Consider the following 21,599-nt stretch of genomic DNA (forward strand, 5'->3'; position numbering starts at 1 on the left):
CTCGAACAACCCCCCACAACTACCACCTCAGGCCTCGAAGCCAACATCTGCGCAACAAAATGCCCCACCCCACCACACGCCCCATTAACCAACACCCTCTCCCCACCCTTTAAACCCCCGACAACCCCCTCCACCACATCCACCAAAGCCAACGCCGTCACCCCCGAAACCCCCAACCCGGCCGCAGCCGCCAACGAAACACCCTCCGGCTTACGGGCCACATCCCCCATCTCGACGACCAGGTACTCGCCCAACGCGCCGGCGCCGTTCTTGAGGTGCTGGGCCACGGAAATCGAGCCGAAGACCGCCGTGCCGGGCGGGAAGAAGCGATGCGCATTCGGGGGTGGTGGCGGGACGAGCGGTACGCGTGCGCCCGTGGATACCACCGTTCCTGAGAAGTCTGTTTCGGGGACGGCGGGGAAGTGCCGTGTCCATGCGGGGAGGAGTTGCATCATGTGGGTTGCGCCGGGGTGGAGGGCGATGTGGGAGGTGCGGATGAGGAGGGAGGTTTCTGTTGATAGGGTGGTGCTGGGGGGGCCGGGGTGGGCGAAGGTGTAGGTTTTCATGGTGGGGGGGATGGGTTCTGGGGGTGTAGTTGGGGGCTCGGTTGGGGGCATTGTGGTGTTTTTGATAGAGTGTGGTTTTATGTATTGAGGGTGAGGGTGCGAAGGTCACTGTTAAGATCGGAGTGGCCGGTGCGGTTTGTCTGGAGTCGCGATCTTGGGAGATAAGTTACTGTGTTGGGGGTATGACACGCGGGGTAAGTATTTATGTCAGTTGGTCGTCAGGAGGGTTTGGCTTTGTTCGGTGTCTTGTCTAGGTTTGCAGTGCCGTGGACGCCTTGAAGGTTGCTCGTGACATGGGTAAATACGAGGTGGAAAGTATGTCTACTGAATATACAGGCCTGTCAGTACTTTGGTGTGGGGGTACTTCGGTTAGTAGGCCACCAAGAGCTGTTGTAGAGACCAATGTAATATTGCTAGATAGACATGCTACCGCCAGGAATGTCGCTCTTAAAGCGTCACTGAGACTCCTTTAATATGACATACTACCGGTACTTCCCTTACCTGAACGCAGGAATGAGTCGCGCCTTGGCCATCCGATCGAAAGCAACCCTATACCCCTCGACCGTGTCGATCGACTCACGAAAACCCACCGCCCGGGCCTTATCCAGCGAATACTGGCGATCGAAATCAAAGTCTACGAGCATCAAGCGAACATGGTCCCAATTCTGCGTCTCGATCAATCCCTCCTTCAGCCCCTTGCTCGCAACCAGGGACTTCCACGTATCCCCATGCGCCTCGACAAACTTCTGCATGGAAGCTCTCTGCTCGCCATCAGGCTCGCACCCCACCAAACCGAAGTACGCACACAATCCAGGCCAGACCTGCGCCCAGCGCACCGCTTCCCCGTCCGCAGAATTGAAGGTCGAACCATTGCCGCACCGGTCGCGATTCAACGCGGCAAAGATCTCCATCTTGGACAAAACGTCCTGAAAGGTATCGCTGTGGGAGGCGTGGTACCCGGCCGGCTTGCCCGGGAACGGGACGCGGGCGCCCTCCCCGTGAACCTGCCGGTAGAGCGTCAGGTAGAACGCAATGCCTTGCGCCATGTTCATCGCGTTAGAGCCGGGAGCAAATCCCACGATGCCGTCGGGTCGGATCTCCGAGAAGGTCCATCTGCCGTGCCGCTGGGATAGCTCCGTCAGGAGATCATACTGGCTGTAGTAGAAGATCGTGCTGTGCCATGGCTCGGGGATACGTGGGAGGTCTTCGTGCAGGGGTGCCTGGAGGTTGACTTCCTTGGGAAACTCCAGTCCGTATCCTTTGCCGCCGGTCTGTAGGATGACGACCTCCAGGCTGGACGCGACGGCGTTAATGGCTTCAATCGCCGTGCGGAGGATCTGGGTGTTGATGCTTTTCAGGGACTCGGGGTCGCTGGTTTGGATGTATGCTGTGCAGGCGGCATTGATGTTAGAGTGATATGTTGATAGGGCGAAAGCCCAGACGGAGCCATTCCTAACCTACCGCAGAAGAAGACAACATCCACCATTTCCACCTCCTCAACCTTCGTTTTCAACTGCTCTATAACGATGTCCACGGAGGCTGTGAGGTCAATTCCAGGAACGATTCTCAGTCGAGAGTCATCGGGAAGGAAGGATTCTTCTTTCGCGAGAGGTCGATTGCACAAGCCTGTGACGCGTCTGAAAGTCGTTGCAGAAGGGTATGAGAGACACTGGTTGAGGAGCGACCAGCCTGAGATGCCTGATGCCCCGAAGATGAGAGCATGTTTCACATCGCCAGTCATGATGTTTAGCGGTGCGTCAAGTGCGATACGGTGCAGGATCTCAGAGAGAAGATAATTGTTTGAACTGGTAGAGGATGTCTTATGCTGGTTCTGAGCTCTCGCTCTGGGCTTTATATCTTCGATGTGTATTTGTAATCTGTCTTGGCTGCCGGGTTTCATTTCCCGGACTTACCCTGCATTGGTCGTGTCTTTGACGATGATCTTACCCGGAAGAAAGAAGCTGATTCATATAAGAGACATGCATTAAACCGATCACAGTATGTCATCACCTTGAGGGACCCCACTGCTCTTTTGTTCCAACGTGAGAGGTCCTAAAATGAGTTGAGAGCAATTCATGATAGTATTCCCACAGCCAGGAATACAGAAACCGATCACGCGCGTCACCTGATAATGGCTACACGAAAGCCCTCGGAATCCCCTCGCTGAGAAGGATATTGCACAAGTCAGACTCCATGAGATCCAGAGAGTAAGACAAGCCATCATCAATGGAAGGAAGATCAGTCGAGTGTTGAAGGTCAACATCTGCTTGTTCTCCCGTTCGGCCTACCGCTGCTGCGGACCAGCTCTGATCATGTGCTGAGCGTAGGGAGCTTTCATCTCGAGTCATAGTCCGACGGCCAGTTGTTGCGAACGAGCACGGCAACTTCCTCTTGGTCCCTGAAGATACCTTCGTGTCTCGTCGACGAGTCTGCCACTCGCACTGCAGCGTTGTGAGAAAGGTATTCGTGCGTCTCGCATTCTCAAAGCGACTACCCATCTCATCTAGCGCACGGAAACAAGTGTTCAAATGCTGCATCAATTCTTGATCTTTGTCATCCCCTTTGAGAGGTACCGTGATGAAAATAAGAATTAGTGCAGCCGAGAAGACGAAGGACACAATGAGATAATTGGCCCGGCGGAAACTATAGCATCGCTCATAGAGGGCGAGGAGTCTCGCTATCGATATCGCCGACTCGATGCACGTCATGCGTGCATGCCCTGAGCCTGGACCCTGAGGTGGCTGAGGCTGGATAACGTGAGAGATGTACGGACGGTGACAATGAATCATCATCTGATAATACTGCATGCTTGTCTGGACGTTAGTATATGCCACAGTAGCGGTGGGCTTGCAGATCTCGCTCCAACTCACTGTAGAGCCAGTACGTGCGGAAGAGGTTGAAGTCCACTCTCGGATTCGTCAAAGTCCAGCTCTGCTGGCAAATCAGCCTTCCACGACTTGAGCTTCTCGACTGTGTGGGCTGCTAGCTCCTGCATTTCACGTATAGACATAGAAGAGATGCCATATCTGCATCCCGGGTTAGTGACCGGCATCAATGCCAGGGCATCACCTTAGATCTTACAAAACATCAGTAAGTGGCAGTGGGAGATCATAGAGAGAGGTCCATTCGTAGGATAGCTTCTTCAATGTGTTTGGAAAAGCGGGTACGTTGTTCGAGGCGGTCGGAGAGCCATATGGCTCCCACTTTTCGGCTCCTGGATCATTGCACCCATCCAGCTTCTTCACTGTTATCACCGGTAATTGGTTTCGAGTATGACGACCGAGGTACCAACCCCAGAATCTGGATACCTTGTTAGATATGAGTTAGGATGGGAAGGGATTGGTCATACTGCTCGCTCATATATGCTCCCCAGAAGGTCAGGCGGCGAATCTCGGCATTTTCCAACGGGATGATGCCCTTGGCCACGTACGGAGCCATATCCAGATGAAGTCCAAGATCGAAGGCCAATCGCATAGCCATTCCTGACAATGTCAGTTATCTTTCAGGCTTCGATATCGCTCGCCAACGTCAGAGACTTACCACTGTACAGCCACCCCCGCGTATCCCTCGTGCAGGAGGCTTCATACCCGCCCAAGATGACCAAGGCTTGAACTGTAGCCAGTGACGGACTCTCCAATTCCAACTCAAGGAGTACTTTAGCACGGTCACCAAAGAACTCGGCGAGCGATCGAGGAAAGGTTACAAGACTCGGGTGGTATCGGGGCTCGTACGCAGCTCCGATCGCACACCTACAATATCGTCAGTGAGCACAAAGCGTATGGAAGATGGAGGGTAGTCACCCACATAGCATTTACTAGTGTGAAAGAGTAGTATGGTGTATCCAAGTCATCGTCCAGATTCTGTGCTCTCGACCTCCAGAATACTTGTTCGTCCACGACATGAAGACAGGGATCTTGCCATGTGAAGTAGAGCTTCAGCAGATGCTGTTCGAATGTTTCATCGACCGGGGCATCAAGCTCCGCACTCTTTAAGACTTCGTGTGCTCCTTTCTGGGCATTTGTTGAGCATGGCGGAGTGACACCGACGAGGATATCCAGGAGGTTGAGGTTGGAGGTGGACCCGTAGTACCGGAGCTGTCCGTCATGCATCACTTGAAGCCGTCCTGATCGGCATGACAGCTGACTAGTAACCTCATCCTCTTCATCCTCTCCGGTTTTATGAGGAGGATTAGGCTGAGGTTGAGGTCCAGGTTCGGTGGAGTCAGAGGAGCATGCCGAGTCAACAGGCGTCCTAGGGATCGCCTTCGTGTTCGGCAGTTCATCCCGTTGAATGCTTAGGGGTGTACATGTTATCTTGTCACCTCTCAGCACCTTTGAGCCTTTCCCCGAGACACCTTGCACTGGCTGTGCTGCTGAGGATACAAGGTTATGCGCGCCTAGAGTCTCTTGCGGATCTGCACCGGTCGATGGTGAAGAGGAATCGGCAACCGCCTTCTGATGAGGTGGCATTGCATCTGGAGAGAGCAGAACATCTTCCCCAGGTCTGGCGTCGTCAATGTACCGCTTTGCAGTCGACGTATCCTTCCCAGTCGTAAGACCATAACATTCCATTCCAAGCGCATCAAATATGCTTCCGATCATCAAACTGTCGCTCTCGTCCATGGAAGGAAGTTCCAAACCCTGCCCTTGAACATAAAGTACCAGCTGGTTTATTCTTCTAGCCAAAACACCGAAGCTCACTCGTACCGGGATTCTAAGAAAGAACAGCTCATGAGCGGTGACACCAGACAATGGATATGTGGAGCTTACTTGCGCCTGTCATCAACTTGGCGATAAGAGCATCTCTTGCCTTTTGCCCCGCAATTCCCACAAGCGGGAGTGGCTCCGTTGCACTAGAATGCATGTTGGGATCAGCAGACGCATCTCTTCTGTACCTGGCTTGTCGAGTACCTTCACCTTGCCCTCTCTGCAAGGGTTGCAGGCCGTCGTCACATGCTTTCGAGCAGGCTTAGGTGACTTGCTTTTCGGAGACATGACTGAGGACACGCGAGACATCATGAACAAAGTTTGATTGCCATGACTGCGGGGTCATGGCAAACAGTGGGATAAGATGAAGCCTCGGGATATGAATTCCGTGATGGGTTAGCAGTCACTGAGGAGTCGGGATTCCCGCTCCGGCGACACCTTGGTGCCTCAGGCATAGAGCATGGACATCATACCTTCCAGCTTTGAAAGTGTGGTTGATGCGCGTAGCAACTGCAGGTACGTTTTAATCATAGAAAGGGACACTGTGAATGATATCATTGAGTGAGTGACGGAATGTTTTGATTGAGAATTCCTTCGTGCACTGGTACCTGTTTTGATAACACATTAACTATATATCGTCAATCACTTCGAGAAAAAGTAGGTGACGAGTGGGATTAGCAAGTATAAAGCGAGAGATTAACGAGGTGAATTATGCAGCTACTGAACTACTCCAGACCCCTGCATCACAGGATCAAAACCAAATCCCCCACGGCCTGGGTAATGCTAGCTCAGCCTTAAAAGCTGTGCAGAATGATCTGCAGCCCTGAGCGACAACCCTAGATGATCAGCCCTGAGTGCAGGCCCTAATCTTATCAATCACCAGGGCGGCGGGCCAGTGAGCGCGAGACCGGATTGACTCATCGCCGCAAGCGGCGGGGCAAACCTGCACCAGTGGCTCTGGCTCTCGCCAGCGGCTTAAATTCTGCATCGTGTCAGGAACCTTGAACAACCTCCACAACCTTATTCTTTAACCTCCTCTCCCCCCCCGCGCTAATCCTTTTCCCTCCTCTTCAACCACCCAACCGCGACCTCTCCCTCCCAATTCAACATCCCATCCTCCACCAAAATGAGCTACATCCTCACCCTCTCCTGCCCCGACCGCCCGGGCATCGTCCACGCGGTGACGGCCTACCTGGTGCAGAACAACCTGAACATCATCGACTCGTCGCAGTTCGGCGACCCGACGTCGGAGCGGTTCTTCATGCGCGTGCACTTCAAGCCGGAGAGCACGCCGGCGCCGACGCTGGAGCAGCTGCGGGAGGCGTTCGCGCCGACGGCGGAGAAGCTGGCGATGACCTTCGAGCTGGTGTCGGCGACGGCCAAGCCGCGGGTGCTGATCATGGTGTCGAAGATCGGCCACTGCCTGAACGACCTGCTGTTCCGGGCGTCGACGGGCCAGCTGGCGATCGAGATCCCGCTGATCGTCTCCAACCACCCGGACTTCGCCGCGCTGGCCGCCACCTACAACATCCCCTTCATCCACTTGCCCGTGACGGCGGCCACCAAGGCTGAGCAGGAGGGTCGCATCCTCGAGCTCATCGCCGAGCACCAGATCGACCTGGTCGTCCTCGCCCGCTACATGCAGGTGCTCTCGCCCAAGCTCTGCGACGCCATGTCCGGCAAGATCATCAACATCCACCACAGCTTCCTGCCCAGCTTCAAGGGCGCCAAGCCCTACCACCAGGCCTACGACCGCGGCGTCAAGATCGTCGGCGCCACCGCCCACTTCGTCACCAGCGACCTCGACGAGGGCCCCATCATCGAGCAGAACGTCGTCCGCGTCACCCACGCCCTCAGCCCCAAGGAGCTGACCCACGCCGGCTCCAACGTCGAGAGCAACGTCCTCGCCACCGCCGTGAAGTACTTTGCCGAGCACCGCGTGCTGCTCAACGGCCACAAGACCGTGGTGTTCAACTAAACACCCCCTGACACAAAAGTTATATCGAGATATTCTATATATACAACAGATTCATGTACAATCTAATGTGGCTTTGATTTTTTCAGCCCTCCCCCAACACCCAGGGGAAAGGCCCCCAAAAACAGAATGGAATCTAATGTACATATCCCCGCCTATAAATGCATCCACGTAATCATACACCCGACCGTAACCTGGAAATGGTAGACTACACGACACTACAACCACTCCTCCCCATCCTCGCGCTCGGCCCTCTCCCTCTCGCGCTGCCGTCCAACACGGGCGAGATTCTTCTCCCAGAGCCCTTCTAGATCCACCTCGGCGCGCTTCTCCTCCGTAAAGATCTGCACGACCACGCGCGTCCCCCACCCGGCATTCCCGAACCCCTCGAACCCGGCCTCCTCCTGCGCCGCCGCCACCTCATCCGCCAGGGGCGCCTCCTCCACGATCCCGGCGTTCACGCAGATCCACCCCGTCGTGATCCCATCGTCCTTGTCGTCCACCAGCGTCCCGGCCTTACTCGCCAGGCGCGCGCGCTTCGCCTTCCGCCGCAGCTTGATCTTCAGCTCGTTGCGGCCCAGCAGGCCGTCCGCGAACGGCGCCAGCTTGTATGTGGCCCGCAACCAGCGGCACAGCCGGTCCGCCGAGACGTTCAGGTGCTTGACGCTACGCGCGGTGCCGACGATCATGATCACGTTGGCGCCCAGCGCCGGCGGCGTGTCCAGTCCCCGCAGGTCGAGGAGTTTCAGCCCGTCCAGCCCCAGGTCTTTGAAGGTGTACTCCAGCAGCGCCGCGAGCAGGGCCGGCGGGTTTTCTGGGAGGGTGGGGATCTGCTCGCCGGAGGTGATGGGGCGCGTGACCGGCACGTCGGGCTCGTCTTGGAGGTACCACGGGATGTGGGATGGGGGTTCGGGGGCGGTGGTTGTGGTGGTGGTGGCGGGTTCGGGGTCTTGCGATGGGAGTTCGGCTGTCTCGGACGGTGGAGTTGAGGGTGTCGTGGGTGGGTGTTCGGATTGACGGGAGGGGGCGGAGGTGAGAGGTCTGGTGGTGGCGTAGAGGGTTGGGAAGCGCGGGGCTGAGGCTGCTGTTGCGCTGATCGAGGAGCGTGGTGCGCTGATGATCGCCTGTCGCAACCAGGACGTTCGGAGAAGAGCTCTGTTCAGCATGGTCGGGTTGGACGACCGGGATTTTGGTGTTCTGAAGGCTTTTGTGAGATATATGTGGTTTGAAAGTAAACAGATGACTCGATCAGAGTAAGGACCAAAGAAAAAGGGTCAATTTGAAGTGCTGATGATCGCTGAGTAAAGATGGCGACCAACAGTTGAATATTTCGCCTTGCAGAAAGGAAGCAGTATCGTCGAAATGACGGAGTGCACGTGATACGCAGCAAACAATTCAAAAATCTGCGCCTGACCGCCTGGCCTGGCCTCGCCCTGCAAACGCGGCAAACAACCCGCGGAGACGCTTGGACCACCGCTGGGTTTCCGCCGGAGAAAAAAAAACTGCCCCCGACTGTCGATCGCAAGCCTCTCCATTCAACCAAGGTCAGTCAAAAATGCCGCGTGAGAATCAGAAGAGAGGTCGTCGGGCCGCCGACAAGGCCAGCAAGGACGCCGCCAAGCGCAAACGCGATGAGGTCCCCGAAGAGACCCTGCCCAAGCGCATGAAGCCGTCGACCGACGACGAGCCCGCCAACGACGATTTCACCCAGGGCGCCGACTACATCGCATTGGATGCCGAGCCAGCATACGACCAACAAGCCGAGCAGGAGGGCTTCGACCAGGAGATTGGCAATTCCGGCGAGACGGTGTTCTTCGGTCTCCTGGACCCCGAGGAACAGGAATACTTTTCCCGCGCCAGCGAGGTGCTGGAACTGAACCAGTTCGGCGACGAGGAGGAGCGGCGGGTGTTCATTGAGAGTGTGTACACGGAGGCCCGGGGCAAGGAATTGAAGATTGCGTGCAGCCAGTCGTGCTCGCGGCTGATGGAGAAGCTCATTTCACTGTCCGACATGCGCCAGATCCGACGCCTGTTCAACAAGTTTATCGGCCATTTCCTGCACCTCGTCCAGCACCGATTCGCCAGTCACTGCTGCGAGACCCTGTTCATCAACGCCGCGCCCGGCGTCACGCAGAAGCCATCGAAGCCTAAGGCGGAGAAGATGGAGGTGGACGGAGAGGAGGACGAGGAGCCCGAGCCCGAGCTGTCGCTGGCTGAGATGTTCATGACGGTGGTGGAGGAACTGCAAGGAAACTGGGGATACCTGCTGACCGAGAGGTTTGCGTCGCACACGATCAGAGTCCTCCTGCTGGTCTTGGCGGGAGAACCGGTGGATCTGTCGTTGAGCGACTCCGTTGTCGCTAGTCGGAAGAAGGAGAGATTGGGTCTTGCCAACACCGATACGCCGAAGGAGAACCCTGTGGCGCAGAAGAGAGGCGTCCCGGAGACGTTCGAGGCCACCCTGAAGAAGGTCATGAAAGATATGGTGTCTGTGTTGGATGATACGTATCTCCGCGCACTGGCCACCCACCCGGTTGGAAACCCGGTGCTGCAAGTGTTGGTGTACTTGGAGCTGTCGCATTTTGGGAAGTCCAGCGCGAAGGACCCCAAGTCGATCACGAGACGATTGATCCCCGACGAAGAATTCACGGAAGGCTCTGATAGCACCATCTTCGTCCGTGGGTTGCTGTACGACCCGGTCGGATCGCGACTACTGGAAACCATCGTCAAGTGCCTGCCCGGAAAGTTGTTCAAGGCGCTGTACAAGAACCTCATGCGCGAACAGATGGGCTCGCTTGCACGCAACATCACCGCTGGATATGTCGTTCTGCGTATCCTCGAGCGTCTTGGCAAGGATGATCTCAAAGAGGCGGTCGACTTGATTGTTCCCCAGATCTCTGGTCTCATTGAGCGGTCCCGACTGATCGTGCCCAAGGCCCTGATCGAGCGTTGTCTGATCCGTGGGGTCGATACCGCCCCCATTGCCCGTGCTCTGGAAGCTGCTTACGACCGCGACCCCGCTCGCCGTCTGGATAAGATGCTGTGGCTGGAGGGCTTCTCTCAGGATGATGTGGAGCAGCCGAGATACGGCGAGGAGGGAACCAGCGCCCCAAACAACCAGAAGGCTCTCGCAGCGGCTCGATTGCACAGCTCCCTGTTCGCGCAGACGATGCTGACTGCCCCAGGAGCGTTGAGCGGGCTGGTGTACTCTGGCTTGCTGGCGCAGTCGACGGAGTCTCTGATCAAGATCGCTACCGACCCCACTGCCTCGCATGTCCTGCAGCAAGCGCTCACGCTGCCCACCTCGACCACTCAATTCCGCCGCCAGCTGGTCACCCGCTTCACCGGACAGCTCAAGGATCTGGCTCTGGACAGTAGCGGATCGCGCGTGGTGGACGCCCTGTGGCACGCAACAAAGGATGTCTTCTTCGTCAAGGAGCGGATGGCGCAAGAGCTTGCGCAGAACGAGATGGCCCTGCGCGACTCGTTTGTGGGTCGGGCCGTGTGGAGGAACTGGTCGATGGATCTGTACAAGCGACGCCGGGGCGAGTGGGCTGCCAAGGCCAAGGGGTTGGATGCTGTCAACAGCACGGGCGAGCGTCCCAAGTCACGGATCGAACTGGCCCGAGCCAAGTTCGCTGCTAAGGCCGAGGAGAATGCTCAGAAGGCATCTGCCACCAGTTCGTGATGAATGAGCGGATGTGATGGAATAATGAACAATGCGGCTTTCCCATCTGTACATAGTCACCGCGGAGAGAGCATGTATATTATTAGCGGATAGAAAAAGTTTTGATGTCTTGCAAAACCATCTGACAAGCACAGTAATATGTTAATCATTTATTGACATAAAATTGTGTAGAGTCTATAATACATAACGAAGTATAAATGCACGGGGTCACACGGTCGATCTACTTCGACTCCCTCAAAATCGACCGATTCAAATGCTCTTTCCGCACCGAAGGCACGCCCGACAAATGCAGCGTCAGATCCAGATCGCCCAAGAGACACTTCAAGACATGGCTGACCCCGGCCTGACCCCCCATGGCCAACCCATAAACGTACGGCCTCCCGATGAGCACCATCTTCGCCCCGAGCGCCAGCGCCTTGACGATATCGGCCCCACAGCGCACCCCGGAATCAAAGAGCACCTCAATCCTGTCGCCCACCGCATCGACGATCTCAGGGAGGACCTCCAACGAGGCGACGCCGCCGTCCTGCTGGCGCCCGCCATGATTCGAGACGACAATGCCATCCATGCCATGCTGGACGGCCAACTCCGCATCCTTGACGGTCTGAATCCCCTTCAACACGATCGGCCCCTTCCAGTGCTCCTTCAGGAACTCCAGATCCTCCCACCCGTGACTCCGCCCGGGGAAGACCGTATGCGCCCACTCGCGCGCCGCGGCGCCCAGATCCTCCTCGACCTCCTTGCCATGCTTCTCCCTGAACTTCCGCCGGTACACGGGATCCGTGAACCCCAGCTCCACGCCGATACTATCCGCCCGGAGGAACGGGTTATATGCATTGCTGAGATCGCTCGGCCGCCAGCCCAGGATATACGTATCCAGAGTCACGACCAAGACCTTGAAGCCCGCGTCCTGGGCGCGATGCAGCAGACTGGCGGTGATGTCGTTGTTCTCGTTCAGCGGCCAGTACAGCTGGAACCACCGCTTCCCGGCGGGCCCGTTGGCCGCGGCGGCGTCTTCGATGCTGGTCGAGGCCGCCGTCGAGAGGATGTAGGGCACGTGGTCCTCGGCGGCGGCGCGCGCCACGGCGCCCTCGCCGTCGCGGTGGAAGATCTTCTGCACGCCGACCGGCGCGATGGCGATCGGGTAGGGGTATTCCTCGCCGAAGAGGTTCACTTTTAAATCCGGGTAGTCGCTCGGCACCAGGCGCGAGGGCACCAGGTTCCATTTCCCGAAGGCGGCGCGGTTGTTCGCGTCCGTTTGGCCGGTGCCCGCGGAGCCGTGCACGTAGCCGAAGCTGTCCGACGACAGGCGGGATTTCGCCGTGGGTTCCCAGTCGTGCGGGTGCGGGGGGAAGCGCGGGCGCTCGTCGCCGAGGCCGGCGCTGTAGATGGCGTTTTCGTAGGTGTAGGGCGTTGGGTTGGGGGTCATTTTGATGCGTTGGACGTGGTATGTGGTATGTATGGGGTATAGGTGGTTACACTGGCTTAGATGGTTGTTCTTATACCGTTCATACGGTTTGGGCCTACTGGAGAGTAAGACAGTTGAGGTCATTGGCACACAAAGTAATCGGCCGAGATTTCAGATTGGGTTCTTGACTACGCTGCAGACGGTGACGTTGTGTTGTCGACCATGGCGAAGGATGGGTGATGTCACCAGCTGGTTAGGGCACGAGTGGGGATCACAAGGCCAGGCACATGCGGCGCGGCGGATCAATCCAAGTATCGCTTATCGCTCACAACCGGGCATGAGACTACTATTGAACTGGATTCCTGCGGAAATCGAGCTGACGCCGCTTTTTGCTTACCGAGCGGCCTGGAGTATAGAAAAAGCATCGGAGTGCATGTTTGAAGTAATTTCGAAGCGATCCCGAATTGCTTGCAAATAAACATTGAAGAAAGTAACCGTTATTTTGTAAGCTTATGTGAGCTTATTAGTACTGGTTATACAATCTATTCGAACTGTATATAAATAAATTTACACATTTTACTTCAACACCGCCGGAGTACCTGTGATCTTTCTGACTGTTTATAAACACTAAGTCGTATTTTGATGATTATTTGGCCCCAAAATAGATATAAACATATTTTTGAGACTTACAAGCATTAAGGTAAAGTTTTGTCAAGCAGATTTTATGCTTTGATGATGTCTGGGTAGGCGCGCAACTGCTTTCCTACCGGTTACCAAGGGGACAAAGCAAGGAATGTAAACTATACGCTGATGTCTCTAAGGATGTCTTCCACCTTAGCAAACGCCAGTTCACCCATCAGTTCCTCCCACAGTTGCTTGCGAATCTTCTCGCCTTTGGACTTATACAAGATGGGCGCCCAGCTGAATGCACTGGTTAGCCAATGATCCGCTTGGACCAAGAGAGACAGAATCGAATCACTTACGCCGCAAGTTTGCCGTCCTCGATATACTGGCCATGGCTCTCGGGTCCGTGGTTAACAGCGGCGTCGGTGAGGGCACGCGCGCCAATGGCAGGCTTTCGGGCAAGAATAGCCTCCATAATGCCAAAGATGAAGCCGATGAAGGTGCCGCGGTACTCGCGGACGAGGCCCGACTTGCACAAGCCTGGATTAGGCCCATTAATAACGACAACAGACGAGGAAATGCGCTTGGTGAGTTCGTAGATGAAGAACTGGCCCAGAAGCTTCGAGGTGGCGTAGCGATCCTCGGAGAAGAAGACCTTATCATCGAGACCAGCCAGAAGAGGACGGATGTCCTGCTCCTTGAACTTCGCCCATGCAGAGGTATCAGAGCTGACAATGGTAATGCGGCCAGGCCGGTGCGGGGGATTCTTCGCCTGTAGTACAGGAACAAGAAGAAGAGTCAGCAGCGCAGTAGAAATAAAATTGACCTGAACCGACTCCTCGTGGCCTGTAAAGACATTGGGCGTGAAAGTTCGCTTGGAGATTCCCGCATTGTTGATTACCACGTCCAGTCGGTCTAACGTCTTGGTGCGCTCCACAAAGGCCAGAACCGACTCATAGCTGGCCAGGTCCAGCGGCCATACCTCCACCTGAACTTTGCTGCTGTCACTCTGCTGTTTGCGGTACTGGTTCAGCAGCTGCTGCTTAGCCTCCTCCCCCTTGGCTACACTACGGACTGCAAGAATCAGCTGGCTCAGCCCCAGCTCCAGCAGCTGCTTGCTGCACTCCAAGCCTAGTCCAGTATTAGCCCCGGTAACAATGATAGTCTGCCCTGTAAGGTCGACCTGCTGGCGCGAGGTGGCGGGCGGTTCGTTAAAAAGCTGGCGTTTCAAGAATGCTCCCTGTGTCGCCCGCCCTTCAATAGCAGCCGGAGTAAGGTTTGACATGATAAGGCCAACTGGAAGAATTGTATGTAAAAGTATATCGACGTGGATGTAACGAGAGGGGAGAGAATATCATATAGTCAAGTATTAGTCTAGAAATGCTATGGGGAGATGTCGGCGATATGAACTGTTTAGCCCCGAACCGCGGCCGGAGTTAAGGCGGGCAAGCACTGTTTACCTCCTGCTCCCCTGTTTTGTTGTTGGGCCGTCATACTGACGGGTGATACAGGCAGGCAACCATGCAGTAGTTGATGGAATTGAGGCTAAGTGGTGTCATGGAACGTAAGCCAGTCACTCCAGTGCTTGACGCCCGCCACCCGCTCAGGATGCGGGCGACGAAGCAATAGGACCATGGGTCTTCCTAACCCAGCAGTTCTCAAAATGACGTGTCAGAGAGGGAGGAGGGAAGCCTTGGGATGGGCATGTGTGAATGCATGCAGTCGGAGGCATGGCAAGATGTACAGCCTCAGTTTCTAATGCCCATATGTATGTCTGCGCCACCCTCCAGCAGCATCTCCACAAGAGCTGAGTCTCCCCCGAGATTGGCCACGTGTAGCAGGGTCTTCCTCGTGTGATCTTCGATGCTTGGTTGGGCCAGATGGGGTGCACAGTTGCACCCAATCGCTGATGCAGACCCTGTTGAGGCGGGCCACGGGGGCCGCCGTGGACGTCGATCCGATGGTGGCCCACTTCCACGACATCTTCGCCGGGCCTTCAATGAGGATCTTGGGATCGAGCAGGCAGTGCTGAGGCAGCCGCGTCCCAGTCACCCGCCCACCTCCGTGGATTCCTGCGCAGCATGTTCGGTGGGGTTGACGTCCGGGGGCGAGCCGGGGTTCCATGTCCGCGTCGGCGTGATCGCGGAGCGCCTGCCACAGGTCGGACCCTCCCCGTTGGTGGAGGAGGAGATGCTGGACCTTTTATAGTAGAGACTTCAGCCGCCATTGGTTTCCTCCCCCAGTGTGACCTGCCCAGCTCAACTGACACGACACAGTCCAAGAGTACTCCCGTACGGGTCTGCACGGCCCGATGAACTGGTACCGCACGCGCATTCTCAACGGTGAGGACGAAGTGCCTAATATTACAGTCTGTTGTTAATAGAATCTTAAGATTATTAAAAAGGATGGCTTCTCTTGGGGCCCATCTCCACCTTGACTAGTGGTTACCGCGTCGTCGCTGTATTAAGATTCAATTCAGTTCTCAATACTCTTATACCTGAGCAAGTTCGTTAACTGGGATGTTGGCTATACAAGTAACTTCTAGAGTGGCTATATCTGACCGTCATACCTCAACTGTAACCCGACCGTTAACCGGCGGTCAGGTTAAGATTAAGAAATTTTCTTAAACATTGTTAGCTGTTTGGAACTGCAGGATAGAGTAGTCAGGTATGACAGATAGATTAACCGAAAAAAATCAATTAATAATCTTTCCAGACTTCTTATAATAATAATCAAATGTTACGGACTCCTGCTACTTAACTCATAAGTACAATTAATACCCTTACAGCCTTACATTTATCCGGCCTACCCGATCAAACAAGCATTTCGTATCTCGGCATGCCGATCTACCCGTCCAGTTGCACATCTTGACCTTTACTAACAGCCAAGCTTTCTGCCACGGCTTATCTCTTATCCCACGTGACCTACTAACACCTGAGGACTCAGGCACCGAGAAAAATACCCCTCCGTCGCAAACCGCGGAGCTCAACCCCTCCATCTCCAATCCTCCATATCATCTCCATTCTTTTCAACCACAAAATGGACCCCTCGTTCCCCTCCTCCCTCGCCGCCCTCCACTTCCCCTCCTCCGAGCAGCAATCCATCAGCCAGACGCTGACGGCGCTGCGCCGCTCCGCCCTGACCGTGACCAACCGGCTGACCAGCATCGCGACGGACGCGCAGTTCGTGGCCGAGGTGCGCGACCACTACGCCCTCCCGTTGATCGCCAATGAGCGATGCGGCAGCTGGTACATTGCGCCGCGCGACAAGACGGGCAGTGTGTACTTCAAGAGCACAGACGGACACACCGGGGTGTGGGATTTCAGCTCGCGTAGACTCAATCTGCAGGTGTTGGGCGTGGCGGGGCAGTATGGGGGGTTAGTCTATCCTCCCTTGGACTAGAGATATTGTGTTCTGGTGCAGATGGATGCTAAGACCTTCGCGGGGGAGGGGTATAGATGCATAATCGTAGATTCGACGCGGCGGGGTAAATGTAAGTGCCCCTGCGTTGCCTTGCCCTTTTACCCACCCCCCTTTCCTCTACATAAGTCGAGTCAGACACTAGCATGACCACGACACCCGTCACGAGAGAATAGAGTAATGATGAAGGATAGTAATGCCCGACGCCCTGTCGAAAACAATCCCCATCTGGACGGCCGTGCTCAACCGCGCCCTCTTCCCCGACGCCCAAGCCTACCACCCCGTGCAATTCCCCCCGAACTTCCTGCCGGCCTCGGAAGAATCCCAGATCGAGCGGCGGATCGACGGCTTCGTTAGGGACTTGCTGGTTCGTCTTCTACTTCCCTCCCCTACCTACCTCTCCTATACCCCCCCAATGAAAGTAGGGTATACTAACCCCCAAAAAAGAACCTAAACCTCTCCCTCCCCACCCTCCGCACCCAACTCGCCCGCCCCATCCGCCTCGCCTGGGCCAACAGAGCCTACTTCCACCCGACCACGCTCACTGCCTCCCCGGACGGCGAATACAACCTCTTCGTGCTGTGCTCGGCCTCGAAGCGCGTGCACGGCGCCGAGATCTCCGCCGGCGGGTACATCCAGGGCGCCGGGGACGACAGCGAAAGCTGGGCGCTGGGGCTCACGGCCCCGCTGTTCTGGGCGCACAAGGACGAGCTCCTGCGGCGGAATGAGGAGGATATTCCCGGGTTGATTGCGGAGTTGCTGGCGCGGGAGAAGAAGGGGAGGTCTCCTCCCGGTGGGCACGAGCAGGGGGCGGAAGGGAAGGCGGTGCGGATTGCTCCCACGAGGAATCTGTTTCTGGGGCGAGCGGGGGATTTTGCAGACACAAAGGGTGGGGTTGGGTTCGATCTGGTGGTGGATTGTAATGCCAGACCCGTCCAGTCTGACGCTCCGGCTGACGAGGAGACGACGGCTGCGCAAGGCAGGAGGCTGGATTTGGGCTGCGGACCGGCGAAATTGGGCAGTCGGGATCTGCGCAAGAACCTCGACCGCGTGCGGGAGTTCGTCAGGGAGCATCTGTTGCAAACCCCGGAGGCGTCGGTGCTGGTGGTGTGCGAGTCGGGCCGGGATCTGTCGGTTGGCGCCTTGTTGGCGATTCTGTGTTTGTATTATGATGACGAGGGTGAGTTTCCCATCGGTTGAATTGTGTTGATGGGAGGCATGGGGGTTGGCTGACCATGTTTGGTGCTAGGAAACTTCACCCCCACTGAGAGGAAGAGTATCGGCAAGCAGTTCATTCGGCAGCGGTTGGCCTGGATCACCCTGTGCAAGCCGGATGCGAACCCCTCGCGCTCGACCTTGCAGTCGGTCAATGCGTTCTTGATGGAGAGGCCGGATTATTGATGTAGACAGGAAAGGTTGGATAGAGTATCTGCAGTGCATGCGGGATACTGGATAAAACTTATACCAGGCTTCTGGATAAAGCTCAGGAGTATGCGACATGGAAACGATTTCTTGACTTCGTGGTGGTTGATGCTCAGTATAGCTATTTGACTTCCAAACGTATGGACTCGCTGAGTGCATCGCTGGATTGATGGTTAATGGTTGGTATAGCTGACTGACTCCCTCAATGTGAGAACTTACGCGGTGGATGGATGGGTTGCGCGATGTTGATGTCAACTGCCTTCTAGTCCAGATTCGGGAGGGGGCAGACAAACTATACCCAGAAGCCCGCACGCCCTGAGCATACATCCTGCCCAAACAAAGGATAGAATAATGAAAAAAATCCATTAGAAGCATAATAACCCTCCCAGCCATGCAAAGCCTAACTCCATCCTGAAATGCCGTAGTGAAGTCGCTATCTATGTTACAGACCCATGAAATGTACATTTAATATCCCCACGCCCTAAACACCCCCCCAATCAAGGAGCCTGCGTCAGGACATCCTCAGGCGTCTCCTCCAGCCCCTCCGCCGCCACAGGCGTGCGACCCACCGTCCCGGACCGATGCACATACATCAGAACCCTCAGCACTCCCGCAGGAGTCACGCCCTCCAGTCGCCGCGCCATCCCCACGCTAACCGGGCGAATGCGAGTCAGGACCTCGACCTCGCCCGCGCTGAGACCATGGACCGCCTTGTAGTTCATGTCCGGCGGGAGAAGCAGGTTCTCGTCCTGCAGAGCTTTGCGAGCCGCAGCCTCCTGGCGCGCGACGTGGGGCGCGTACCGACCCTCGATGGCGACGCGGGTCCGGATCTCCGGGGCGAACGAGTTCGCATTGTAGACGGTGCCCGTCGGGGACTCGATGTGGGGGATCAACGAGTCAATCCCCGTCTCCTGAAGACACAGGATGTCCATGGCGGAGCGGACGGACCCGTCGATGCGGGACGGGAAGCCAAGCCGGGCCCAGGCGGAGGACGACAGCCGGGTGTTGGTGAGCAGGGACTGCAGCTCCTGGATCTGCGCCTCGGTCTCGGTGAACTGGCGCCAGCGTGTGTCGGAGACCACGCCGGCCTCGCGGGCCATGCGCGTGAGGCGCAGGTCGGCGTTGTCCGCGCGCGTCGAGATGCGGTACTCGCTGCGCGTCGTGAACATGCGGTAGGGCTCGGAGACGCCCTTGGTGATGAGGTCGTCGATCATGATGCCGATGAACCCGTCGGAGCGGCGCAGGGTGAGCGGCTTGCGGCCCTGCGCGGACAGGCCGGCATTTGTGCCAGCGATGATACCCTGACCGGCGGCTTCCTCGTACCCCGTCGTGCCGTTGATCTGGCCGGCCAGATACAGCCCGCTGATCAGTTTGGTCTCCAGCGTCGGCCACAGGTTGCGCGGGTCGATGTAGTCGTATTCCACCCCGTAGCCCGGCTGCAGCATGGTCACGTTCTCCAGCCCATGGATCTTGCGGAGCATGGCATACTGCGCGTCGGCGGGGATGGTCATCGAGATACCGTTGGGGTAGATGACATCGTTGGGCGCGAATCCCTCCGGCTCAAGCCAGATCATGTGCCGGTCCTTGTGTCCGAAGCGGATAATCTTCGACTCCAACGAGGGACAGTATCGCGGACCCTTGACCGTCTCGCGAATGTGAATCGTTTTGTCGAGGTTGGCCCGCACGATATCATGCACGGCTTCATTGGTGTACGTCATCCAGCAGTTGAGCTGCCCCGCATCGCCAACCTGCACCGCATCATTCAGATACGAGAAAGGCTGGGGCGGGTGATCACCCTCCTGGACCTCCAACGGCGCAAAGTCGATCGTCTTCCGATCCAACCGCGGCGGCGTCCCCGTCTTCAACCGACCGAGCTGAAACCCCGCCTCACGGAGGGACTTGCTCAGCCCAAACGTCGCCGCCTCGCCCATCCGCCCCGAGGGATACGCCTCAAGCCCGATATGAATCTCCCCGCCCAGGAACGTGCCCGTCGTGATCACCACGCGACTCGTCGCGATCACCTCGCCGGACTCCAACCGCACCCCGACAATCTTCCCCTGCGCCATCCCGGGCACATCCTCCACACCCTCCTTCGACACCACAATATCGCCCACCATGCCCTCCACAATGCTCAGCCCCTTGGTGGAACTCAGCTCCTCCAGCATATACTTCTTGTAGAGGTCGCGGTCGATCTGCGCGCGCGGGCCCCAAACGGCGGGCCCTTTCGACCGATTCAGCGTCCGGAACATCACTCCGGCCTTGTCGATGGTACGCCCGGCCACACCGTCCATCGCGTCCACCTCGCGGATCATCGTGCCCTTGCCAATGCCGCCAAAACTCGGATTACACGAGCAAACCCCAATATTCGAGCGCGAGGGGGTGATCAACGCCGTTCGTGCGCCGGAGCGTGCCGCCGCCGCACACGCTTCCGCACCTGCGTGTCCGCCACCGATGACGACGACATCGTATCCTCTACACCCAGATAAATAGAAATTAGTATGCGAACGCAAGTGCGGGTGAACAAAATTGATCGAAAATCATCCATACCGCGCGGCATCTGTCACAGTCGCCAATCCACGAACACTCCCCACCCACCGAGACCGGGACCCCAGGCCCCATCTCCGGAGAGTTCCAGAGTTTGCCCGAAAAGCCATGGTGATGGCGTGTATCGAAAGTGGGACAGCCTGAGAAGAAATGGTGATGTGGTGCTGCGCCGGGCTTGCAAGTTTCTTGTCCCGGAAGAGAAAAAAGCGCCGCCCCCCAGTGATTATTTTGCATCACGTGTGCAGAGCTTATTGCCGCTTATCGCCGGGGGCGGTGAAGCGGTCCGTTGCGGACTCGTACCGAAGGGGTCGCCAGTTGGCTATCGACCATTATGAACAACTAAGGGGTTTACCTGAGCTGGGAGATGATGGCTTCGATGCGAATGGCAAGATGTAGATACTATTTTGCATTCTGGGACCATACAGCTGACACGTTCACTGGGCACAGCTGAATATTTACGAAGCTTCATTAAGGAGAGTCGCTTCGAAGGGCTCACGGAGTAGAGTGGCCGTCGTGCCGTAGCGAGAACAGGCGTTCTTCTGGAGTGGGCCCGTGGGTGGGTGACTCCGACTCCGCTGGCTCGGATGAACCGCTCAATCTCATACGTAACAGCCAAGGGTACTCGCAAAAAGGAGAACATTCGTAGAAAACCCTCATTCCAAAGCACCTGGTCGCCCTTCGAACGGCCATTTGCTGGAGATACACGCGAATAGATTAGATCTCCTGATCCAGTATCAGATCCCAAGCGCATGGCCATGAGGGATATATCCCCTCGATAACAGTGTTTCCCCGGCGTGGCGTGCATAGTAATGGGGGCTCGCCATTGGTGAATCTGAGATCCGATCAGACCACACCAGATACGGGTCTCGGTTAGCAAGTAGAAGGGTGATTGTTCTACGACACTACAGCCCCTACAACCCCTACAACTACGCAATATCCTCCCCTGCAAAGACATCCCGTCGACGCCCCGTTGCCTGACCTTGCTCAGGATCAAGGTTTATGACAGTGTCACAGTGGTTGCAAGTGATTGCAAGTGAGCGCAAGCGAGGGCAGGGAGCATCTGACAGCGGACATTGCCGGTGGCCCGGTAAGCCACGTGACCCGGTTTGAGTGGTTTGCAGGCCGGATACCCGAAAGGAGACGAGACTGAGTTGGCCGCGCCTCAAGCAAATTGCGACCACATCCTCGTCAGCTTTTTCCCTCAAGATCCTCATATACTCCTCATTTTGCGATCCCAGTCCTTGCC

General features: G+C 56.6%; 12 protein-coding genes across 12 annotated transcripts; 4 read left to right on the forward strand and 8 right to left on the reverse strand.

The window, feature by feature from the left end:
- Positions 1–23: 23 nt before the first annotated feature.
- BO72DRAFT_521834 (uncharacterized protein) lies at positions 24–617 on the reverse strand (the record flags this gene model as incomplete). Its single annotated transcript, XM_040949757.1, has 1 exon — positions 24–617. A coding segment is annotated over one exon (594 nt), but the record flags the coding sequence as incomplete, so codon positions are not given.
- Positions 618–1,063: 446 nt separating this feature from the next.
- BO72DRAFT_463318 (SDR family oxidoreductase) lies at positions 1,064–2,307 on the reverse strand (the record flags this gene model as incomplete). Its single annotated transcript, XM_040946589.1, has 2 exons — positions 1,064–1,953; positions 2,028–2,307. The coding sequence occupies 2 exons, from the start codon at positions 2,305–2,307 to the stop codon at positions 1,064–1,066; spliced, it is 1,170 nt and encodes a 389-aa protein (XP_040795999.1).
- A 394-nt stretch (positions 2,308–2,701) lies between these two features.
- Positions 2,702–5,560, reverse strand: BO72DRAFT_390533 (uncharacterized protein; the record flags this gene model as incomplete). The annotated part of the gene is made up of 8 exons (XM_040941817.1): positions 2,702–3,374; positions 3,437–3,592; positions 3,648–3,866; positions 3,916–4,048; positions 4,107–4,315; positions 4,371–5,279; positions 5,336–5,418; positions 5,477–5,560. 8 exons carry the CDS (start codon positions 5,558–5,560, stop codon positions 2,702–2,704), a joined length of 2,466 nt encoding a protein of 821 aa, XP_040796000.1.
- A 685-nt stretch (positions 5,561–6,245) lies between these two features.
- BO72DRAFT_453101 (formyltetrahydrofolate deformylase) lies at positions 6,246–7,411 on the forward strand. Its single transcript, XM_040945896.1, has one exon. The coding sequence runs from the start codon at positions 6,399–6,401 to the stop codon at positions 7,248–7,250; it is 852 nt and encodes a 283-aa protein (XP_040796001.1). The 5' UTR covers positions 6,246–6,398; the 3' UTR covers positions 7,251–7,411.
- On the reverse strand, positions 7,312–8,571 carry BO72DRAFT_453102 (RsfS/YbeB/iojap family protein). The gene has a single exon (XM_040945897.1). It carries the CDS (start codon positions 8,411–8,413, stop codon positions 7,466–7,468), a length of 948 nt encoding a protein of 315 aa, XP_040796002.1. The 5' UTR covers positions 8,414–8,571; the 3' UTR covers positions 7,312–7,465.
- Positions 8,572–8,744: 173 nt separating this feature from the next.
- On the forward strand, positions 8,745–11,046 carry nop9 (RNA-binding RNA processing protein NOP9). The gene has a single exon (XM_040945898.1). It carries the CDS (start codon positions 8,803–8,805, stop codon positions 10,933–10,935), a length of 2,133 nt encoding a protein of 710 aa, XP_040796003.1. The 5' UTR covers positions 8,745–8,802; the 3' UTR covers positions 10,936–11,046.
- Positions 11,047–11,085: 39 nt separating this feature from the next.
- Positions 11,086–12,546, reverse strand: BO72DRAFT_453104 (lactate 2-monooxygenase). Its single transcript, XM_040945899.1, has one exon. It carries the CDS (start codon positions 12,362–12,364, stop codon positions 11,156–11,158), a length of 1,209 nt encoding a protein of 402 aa, XP_040796004.1. The 5' UTR covers positions 12,365–12,546; the 3' UTR covers positions 11,086–11,155.
- Positions 12,547–13,143: 597 nt separating this feature from the next.
- On the reverse strand, positions 13,144–14,252 carry BO72DRAFT_390490 (NAD(P)-binding protein; the record flags this gene model as incomplete). Its single annotated transcript, XM_040941813.1, has 2 exons — positions 13,144–13,264; positions 13,327–14,252. The coding sequence occupies 2 exons, from the start codon at positions 14,250–14,252 to the stop codon at positions 13,144–13,146; spliced, it is 1,047 nt and encodes a 348-aa protein (XP_040796005.1).
- Positions 14,253–14,830: 578 nt separating this feature from the next.
- Positions 14,831–15,313, forward strand: BO72DRAFT_501366 (uncharacterized protein; the record flags this gene model as incomplete). Its single annotated transcript, XM_040948973.1, has 2 exons — positions 14,831–15,174; positions 15,244–15,313. 2 exons carry the CDS (start codon positions 14,831–14,833, stop codon positions 15,311–15,313), a joined length of 414 nt encoding a protein of 137 aa, XP_040796006.1.
- A 671-nt stretch (positions 15,314–15,984) lies between these two features.
- Positions 15,985–18,141, forward strand: BO72DRAFT_481279 (initiator tRNA phosphoribosyl transferase family protein). Its single transcript, XM_040947672.1, has 5 exons — positions 15,985–16,344; positions 16,426–16,460; positions 16,582–16,754; positions 16,835–17,567; positions 17,637–18,141. The coding sequence occupies exons 1-5, from the start codon at positions 16,007–16,009 to the stop codon at positions 17,786–17,788; spliced, it is 1,431 nt and encodes a 476-aa protein (XP_040796007.1). The 5' UTR covers positions 15,985–16,006; the 3' UTR covers positions 17,789–18,141.
- A 165-nt stretch (positions 18,142–18,306) lies between these two features.
- On the reverse strand, positions 18,307–20,463 carry BO72DRAFT_390482 (tRNA modification protein MTO1; the record flags this gene model as incomplete). Its single annotated transcript, XM_040941811.1, has 2 exons — positions 18,307–20,281; positions 20,357–20,463. 2 exons carry the CDS (start codon positions 20,461–20,463, stop codon positions 18,307–18,309), a joined length of 2,082 nt encoding a protein of 693 aa, XP_040796008.1.
- Positions 20,464–20,484: 21 nt separating this feature from the next.
- BO72DRAFT_293346 (uncharacterized protein) lies at positions 20,485–21,473 on the reverse strand. Its single transcript, XM_040940374.1, has one exon. It carries the CDS (start codon positions 21,306–21,308, stop codon positions 20,673–20,675), a length of 636 nt encoding a protein of 211 aa, XP_040796009.1. The 5' UTR covers positions 21,309–21,473; the 3' UTR covers positions 20,485–20,672.
- Positions 21,474–21,599: the final 126 nt, after the last annotated feature.

The sequence above is a fragment of the Aspergillus fijiensis genome (genome assembly GCF_003184825.1).
Source record: "Aspergillus fijiensis CBS 313.89 unplaced genomic scaffold BO72scaffold_84, whole genome shotgun sequence".
NCBI classification, from domain to species: Eukaryota; Fungi; Ascomycota; class Eurotiomycetes; order Eurotiales; family Aspergillaceae; genus Aspergillus; species Aspergillus fijiensis.